At 51.2% G+C, this 8,302-nt stretch overlaps 2 protein-coding genes across 2 annotated transcripts; both read left to right on the top strand.

Annotated features, from left to right (window-relative positions):
- Positions 1-413: 413 nt before the first annotated feature.
- ANOM_011751 (uncharacterized protein) lies at positions 414-2,416 on the top strand (the record flags this gene model as incomplete). Its single annotated transcript, XM_015557007.1, has 2 exons — positions 414-1,386; positions 1,440-2,416. 2 exons carry the CDS (start codon positions 414-416, stop codon positions 2,414-2,416), a joined length of 1,950 nt encoding a protein of 649 aa, XP_015401044.1.
- A 2,673-nt stretch (positions 2,417-5,089) lies between these two features.
- Positions 5,090-7,504, top strand: ANOM_011750 (GPI-anchored protein; the record flags this gene model as incomplete). Its single annotated transcript, XM_015557006.1, has 3 exons — positions 5,090-5,158; positions 5,212-5,397; positions 5,450-7,504. The coding sequence occupies 3 exons, from the start codon at positions 5,090-5,092 to the stop codon at positions 7,502-7,504; spliced, it is 2,310 nt and encodes a 769-aa protein (XP_015401045.1).
- Between the last annotated feature and the right edge of the window lie 798 nt (positions 7,505-8,302).

The raw sequence follows: 8,302 nt of genomic DNA, 5'->3' as shown, positions 1-8,302 counted from the left end.
AATTGCCCCCAAGTACAGTTACAGAAGAAGCACATTACGTCCGCGGTGGACGGTGAGGTGCTTTCACGCTCGAAAAGTTCTTCTCTCTTGTTCTGATACAAGCCCTCCCCCCCTCTTCTCTTCCGACTCCTGACCTTCCACCACCTATCCTTCACCTTTATCAAACGATAACGAACATTCCCCGGCCCTTTCCAACGTTATAACGAATTGACGGCCAAGAAAAACAACAAACTTGCCTTGATCATCCGCTTATACCCACTACGGAGTCTCTGACGCAATACACTGCGGCTTGCAAACGGGTAGCAAACGGGTAACAAAACTTTGCCAACCCGAGGTACCCCAAACCAATTTGGGTCCATACTGAACCGTACTTTGATCAATTATCACTTCTAAACAATACCATTGTCGACGCAATGTCACCAACCGCCTACTCCCCCAAGCGGTCTTCGAAGGATGCCGGCAGGGAGAACCGTCATCGCAACTCGAGTCCCATGTCCCGCATCGGACAACACTCTCCAAGAATATCAAACAAGGCAATTTCCCTTGGGTCACTGGCAGCTGACAGGAAACGGAGGGCTTCCTCGTCCGTCTCCAGCGTGTCGTCGGTCTCGTCTGTAGAGCTCAGCGATGATGTAAACGAGTCAGATGCTGATGACGAAGAGGACCCACCTGCTGTCCGTGGCCCGTCTTATGGCCGTCGTGACAAGACTCATAAGGCGGGAATGAAATCAACAAAAAGAACGAAAAAGATGAGGTTATCGGACGATGACGGCTACGATGGCCAAAAGAGCAGTGGCGATAATGACTCGGAAGATAGCTCCGATGATGTTTACGCGGCAGTTGACTACATTAGCGATGGAGACGATGATGAAGATCATGATGTAGAAAAGTTGGAAGAACTGTTGATCGTGGAGTCAGAGGATGAGCATGATTTCAATGGTATCTTGACAACCTCTACCGTCAGCGTCGCCAACTCCCACGATTGGGCGGGCCCCAATGTGTTTGATGACCACATGCTACTTTCAGCTGCGTCCTTCTTCGATGAAGAGCAGCTCTACACCGCCATGGAAGCCTTCGGGGAGACCGACATGGCCAGTGAAACAGCCGTAGAAACACCGGTTCCCCGCCGGGTGCATTTTGAGGAAGACTCGGATTCATCGTCTGAGAGCGATTCCCATACTGAGGATGAAATCCCGAGTGACTTCCTCCAGCAGGACAGCCTTGATCCTCAACTACGTCGCATGATTGAGAATGACAATGAGACCTACAACAAGCGCCGTCGGCAGTCCGATGAACTGTTCGCGGAGTCCGACTATGGTCATTCAAACATTTATCACGTTGAGTCGGATGCTGTCTCCGAGGAATCGGAGTCAAGCGGATACGAGAGTATGCAGACACCTACGGAAATTGAACTTTACCCTGTACTGACCAACTTGAAGCCGATGATGGCGAGACTACAGATGAAGACCTTCCCCCGCCAGCAACAATTACCCATCCTCGCTCTATCCTACGCCGCGACTCCTCCGCTTCTCTCCAAGCTACCACTGCTGAAGAGACGAATGATTCTACTTCCCGTCGGCGAGGTCCCATCATGGGAACCTTCGTTGCTGATCCCCACAAGCCTGTTGCACTCGTGGACTGCACGGGCAAGCATCTGGTGATTATTCCTGCATATGCCTCCTCTCGCCATGACTGGCTTGAGTCTGCCACAAATAGCATCTGTGGCACGGCTAATAATAGCCCGCGGGCAACCACAATGCACCTCGTTGATGAGAGTGACACAGATGCGCTTGCATCACCGAATCACGTTGACCTAAGCCCAATGTTGGCTTCTAGCGCCAACCTCATGATGACGGCCCTTGGAAATGAGGTTACCACCGGTGGTCAAGTCATGGGTCCTCCCGAGGCCTTTTATCCGTCTCGTGACTTTGCCATTGATAGTTCATTTGAGGATGACGAAGAGGATGACCCAGAGGCTGCTTTGAACGTCGATGATTTCATTGACTTTGGTAATGGCTCATCCGATGACGATATGGACAAGGAATTCGACGATGATGCACTGGCCTCGCCGATGGCAGCACCCACCATCCCAGTTGCTGTCGGTACACCAACCCCTAATCGAAGTGGGGATACACAAACGAACAGTGCGGAGCGTTTCCTGAACCACCTGGACCGTGGTATTGTGACGGCTTTCCGTCGTAATCACAATCGGTACCAGGCACTGCTACGCCTCCCACAACACCGGGAGTTCATGCCGGCAAATTCACCGTCTCGACCGGCCAGTGTCTTTAGACATGCAAAACATGCGGATCAACGCACGCCTACGCGGAAACGCAAAGCGAGCGGTTACAATGGCGGCGAGGCGGTCCGACGGAAGCTGATGGATGCCCACCGTCGGGGTCAACTTCCTTTCTAGGAATTTCCCAGCAGACATGTTAATGTAAAGGCGTGCCTCTCTTACTCTTGCGATACCCATCACTGTTATGACCACTTATGTCTCGGATTTACTGGCACGTTGTCACGGCAGAGCTATCATTTCTTCTTTTTGTTCCCAAACCTTACCGAGTCTGTGTTAGCGGCATAGACCTCCCCGTCAGGGGCCAGGATTTCGGCTCCGTTTCAGCTGATAAAAGGTTCGACGGCTGTTTGTTTTTTCCTTTGGATGAAGCGGGCATCTAGACCAAGGTTTGATTGATTGATTAGGACCGGTCTGTGTGTATAGGAGGCTTTCTGTGAGGAAATTCATTTCGGTTGAGGAAAAGCTGGTGATGGAGTTTGAAGATTCCGATGGCCAAAAGTTTACGCGATTTTCCTATTGGAGTCGGTGGTGATGCTATATTTGGCGAAGGGGATATATGGCTCTTGTTTACTCGGATCTGTTGATGTGTCTCCCCTTTTATTTTCTTTGTTCTAGGTTTGTCATGTTACAAACCTCGCGTACATAATATTTTTATCAATGTGAAAAAAAAGTTTAAACCAAAACTGAAGGAGAAAGCGTAACGGATCGTTTCGTAGGCAGCAAGGAAATGATGATTTGATCCTCGGGAGGTGGAGGGTAACATTGTGGCTTCAAACAACGGAGGCCCGCGGAAGAAGGCTCTGCTACGTCAAAACAAGAGAGCTAAGACAAGTTGGTACGACATCTTGTGAGTAGTTCATGCCATTGGATCGTGCCCTGGCCTTCTCATGGGAGGAGAGCCAGACAAGATACCACTCCATGCAAGCCACCGCACTTTGTCTCGGCTGAGGATGCAACCCATGGATCCGTTGAGCATCGTGCGACATGCCAAGCAAGCACCCTCGATTTTTCCCACGCCAAAGGTGCACCGAGAGTACTCGCATTCCATGATGTGTGCTATGCTGTCGGAGCATAACCGATGTGGCGCCTTACCTCATGGCAGGGTATGGCCCCTCAGGAGGGACGGTATTTCCTCGGTCGAGACCATTTTTCCCTTGATCAAACGGAAAAAGAAAGAAGAAAGAAAAAAAAGAAAAAAGGTTCCCAGCTGGTTTCACCATGCTTCCCCATTCTAGGCGAGAAGAAATGATAGGTCGCAAAACCACTTGTGGCTGATGCAGTGATCATCTGATTCGTTCGCACCCTATGCTGAATGGGGGAGGTGCTCAGTCGTGAGGTAAAGAGCTCCCTGGAGTGCGAGATCCGGTTTTGTTTGTCGTCTTCGGAGCTACTTTTCTCATTATCTGCGCCTCGCTGTGTCTACCCTATTGAAGTTTAATTGTCGAGCGTGAAAGAGTTAATCGGGTAAAATGATGGGTTCGGGCGGTTGGTGATCCGGTCCGGCGGTTAATCGACGCTGGGGGGAAGGGAACAGGGTGCGTGGTGAGATCCATGCCAGGAAATTCGGTCAAAGAATCGAGAACCCTATAATTAGTTCCCGTGAAATTAGAGGCTTCGGGGACCCTCTCACACTGGCTGAGTTTCAAGCGAGACGCCCTGTGGAGTGACAGTCGCCCCTTCTGGCCCTACTGTGAACCCTCGATACTGATGCAACGATATTATTCTCTGATACTGCGTGCGGGGTGATTGTTCCCCCCTTCGAGGTGGCTTTGTGTCTCTCCACGGAACCTTCGATCTATCAAATTGCATATTTTACATCATTCCCTCCTGGGGATGGAGCGCAATTTCGATTTGATTCTGGACTGGGACACAGCGGTTCGCCACCACCGTTTTCCTGCTTGTGTTGTTGTTGGATTGTCTTGTTCTGATTCTACTCTTTAGTCCGCCCTGAGAGGAAGGACCCTCTGCCGATCCGGCGGCTGTTTGAGCGATCATCGCCGTTTTCCTTCCCCATAGGCTCGACTAGCTCTGATCCTCACACCTGTTCGTCTGAAGACTTGAACTCCCGCATATCGGTACTTGCTCTCCGTTCTGCAGAGGATGAAGAATCTTAATTCGTGATCCAGGCGCATATTTTCGCTCTCCCATTTGCAATGTGTAGGACATGTGGAAATAATGCAGCCTGGTGGGGGCGCCGTGATTGGAGGAGTGGGTCAGGTACCTGCACTAGTGGGACAGCGCGGCAGTCGACGATTGGTTGTTCAGCTATACTTTTAGGGTCATTGTTGTCGGACAAGAAAAAATAAAAATAATATTCAGGAATAATGGACGACCAGTAGCCGTCACAGTCCGTGACTAGAGTAAGGCCAAAAAGAATTATTCATGCATGACCGAATAAAAAATAGGGTCCAGCGAAAAAGAAAAGAAAAAAGGAAAAAAGGAAAAAGGAAAAATATCAGACACGCCAAATGAAACCTTGACCGGTTTATAATAAGTAGTAGTCGAAGCCCCTCCGGAGACCCTGGAACCCTTCTGTTTCCATCTGTTCACCTTTCTTTTTTCCTTTTCTCTCTTTTGGCCCTTGTTGTACTATTGCATCTCTTTGACTCAATCCACTCGTTCATCTCGGGGTTCACCTGCTGGCCCGTCTTTCGTTCTCTCATTGTTACGGTGTTGTTGTTATTGCTGGTCGAGAATAATAATACTGAACTATACCACTACTACTGCTTACTACTTTCGTCTTGATTTTACCTCCGTTCGTTCCATCACTGGCTGGTGACCTCAGTAGCCATGAAGGTTGCTACTTCAGTTGCACTCGTCTCTCTCCTGGCCGTGGCCCAGGCTCATCCCTCGGGCGCCGTAAGTGTTCATGCATGAAGAGACTCGTTGATCCCAGACTGATGATTCTCTAGTGGTGGGGCACAGATGATTGCTATACTAGCCCGGATAATACCAATAATGAATGCTCTGACGAGATGCGCGGCGGATTCAACTGGGCTGGCCTCACCGCTGGTTCCTTTGACTTCTTCGCTGGCTTCGCATTCTCTGGGTTCTCTTTCAGCAGCAGCTTCAGTGCTGCTGTTGGTGGTGGCTTTGCCGTAAGTGGGCACGGACCGGCGGATACAATGATGTCCATACTGACGGTTACAGGGCCAATGCATCGAGTCGAAACTCTCCAAGGACGATGAGACGTCCCCGGAGATCTCGTCTGGCAGTGATAAGACCTTCTCCATCAGCAAACTTCACCTGGTGACCGGCGAGGAGGCTGAGATCAAGATCATCTATGACATGCCCGATGGTTCTTCCTGCAAGCATGTCGCCCCATGCTCTCCGAAGGGAACTGTCGTCGCCAACGACCAGTGCGGTGGTGCCAGCTCCGTCCGGTTCGAACTCGCAGAGGAGGCCTCCGTGGATGCTGTCGTCTTCGGTATCCAGAATGTCGAGTTCGAATGCTCCGCTGGCCAGAAAACTCCGACCCCCTCTCATCACCATACAAGTCCGACTGCGACGGGACACTCGTCTACTCCAGTGATTCCAGTCCCGTCCTCGTCCGATGCAGTCACGCCTCCGGCTCCTAGCACTCCCGTCAAGATGACCACCTCGACCGTGTATACTACAAGCCTGATCACCATCACGAGTTGTGCACCGACCGTTACCAACTGCCCTGGAGATTCGACCACGGTTGTTACGTCCACCATTGCTGTCTCGACCACTGTCTGCCCGGTTACCTCGACCGAAACTCCCACGAAGCCTACTGAAACCCCCGGGCAGCCCACTGGAACCCCTGGAAAGCCTACTGGAAGCTCCCCTGTTGGCGGTTCCTCCGAGGTTCCCTCTCCGAGCAGCCCCGCTCCCACAGGTACTGCTGGTACTTCGTCGGAAGTTCACCCAACTAGCCATGGTGGATCTTCTTCCCTCCCTCCAGATTCAACTACCACTGTGGTGACATGGGAAACCCTGACCACTTGTCCAGTGACTACCACCGCTACTTCTGGCGGCGTCACCACGACTTCCGTCTACAGCACGGTGTCCACGGTCACCCTTACCTCGACATCCACCATTTGCACCAAGTGCACTGCTACTCCTACTGGCAAACCTACCGGCACTCCAACCGGAACCTCTCCTACACCGACAGGCGTTTCCCCGGAGGAGCCTCCAGAGGATTCCACCACGACCGTCGTTACATATACCACCGTGACCGACTGCCCAGTAACTACCACTGCTACCGCCGGTGGCACCGAGACCACTTCCGTCTACACGACCCAGTCAACTGTCACGCTGACTTCGATCTCCACGGTGTGCACCAAGTGCTCTGCTACTCCGGCTCCTACCGGAGTCGAGCCTATTAGCACTCCTGCCGGGGGTGCCACGACGGTCGTCACCTACGAAACCGTGACTACGTGCCCTGTTACTACTACCATCACCTCCGGTGGCTCCACCACGACGTCTGTCTTCACTACCGTCTCGACGGTGACCAAGACTTCCAGCGCTGCCGTGAAGCCCACTGATGTCCCCCCTGCTCCTGCTCCCTCTTCACCCGCTCCATCAACTGAGTGCCCTAACTCGGTGCCCAAGTGTATCAACACCTGGCTCCCTCTTCTGCCCAAGTGTACTTCCAACGCGGACCCCGGCTGTTTCTGCCCGAGCCACGAGTTCACAGACAAGGTCATCAGCTGTATTCAGGCCTGGGGCGCATCCAAAGAAGAGATCCAGTCCGCGCTCTCCTACTTCACCGGTATCTGCGCTCCCTATATCCCCGGAAACCCCGGCATTGTCACTGGCATTCCGAGCACCATCACTCTGATCCCCACTCCTCGCCCGACAGGTGTTGCCCCTGTGACCGGCACCAGTGTGGCACCGCAGCCAACCGCCGGTCCAGAGGTTCCTCGCACGACCATCACCTACTCCACCTACACGGTGACCGTGCCCCAGGTGACCTTCAGCACCGGCACCTCCGGCCACTCCACCACCGTCGGCTTGATCCCGGGCCCTGCCCCCACCGGCGTCTCCCCCGGCCACTCCTCGGGCATCCCGAACCCATGGGTCTCCGGCTCGTCAACCTGGATCTCCAGCCATCGTCCCAGCGCGACAGCCAAGCCGTCATCCACCCAGACCCCTCCTCCCCTCGCTAACACTGCCTCCTCTGTGTCCGCCAGCTTCTGGCTGGCGATGGGAGTCGCCGCTCTCTTCAGCATCTTCTTCTGATCATAACGCTCCTTTATCTTTATTTTGATCTTGCTTTCAAAGACAATGTTACTTATCCCTGCTTCTCAGATTGTTCATAGGCTGTGACATATAGGTCACTGAGATAATTCTGGATAGTAAATGTATCAAGTTTTTTTCCCTCAGAATACACGATGCATATCTTGTTTTCAGATGAATTTATGCAATAATCCCATTCTCATGACAAGATACTTTTAATAACCCAAGAAACACAATCAGTAACATTCTACGAAACCCTATTAGTATCCCATTTAACCAAAAGAAAGAAAAAAAATACAAATAAAAAGGACAAAGAAAAAACACCCACTATATATCCATGTATATACTAATCATCCATCTACTCCCAAATCCGATATTTGTCTAGTTTTAGTTAGTTCCGTATTGTATTGTACACAATGTACACAATTAATTTACTATAGTGACTATGGAATATTAACCCTTTTTTGCTTCCATCTTAAGAGTCCAACCAACGGCTACGGAAGCTACCTATGCACAAGTCATATGTTAAACAGGGATACTCCACTCCACTCCACTCCATCCATTATGTAGATTACTAGTAGTAATAGTAATCTACCAGTAAATCGGTAACAGGCAAGGGTCAACTCAAAGAACCTAGTATTAAACCCCAATATATATAGAGAGAGAGAGAGAGAGAGAGAGAGAGAGAGAGAGAGAGAGAGTGTGTGTGTGTGTGTGTGATGTAAAAAGGGAAAGGGACAAAGGAAATAACCCAAAAGGGATAGCAAATCGAGCCACCTAGGCAATATAACTTAAATATCT

Source organism: Aspergillus nomiae, assembly GCF_001204775.2.
Source record: "Aspergillus nomiae NRRL 13137 chromosome Unknown contig00691, whole genome shotgun sequence".
NCBI lineage: Eukaryota > Fungi > Ascomycota > Eurotiomycetes > Eurotiales > Aspergillaceae > Aspergillus > Aspergillus nomiae.
This window is presented reverse-complemented; position numbering and strand designations above follow the sequence as displayed.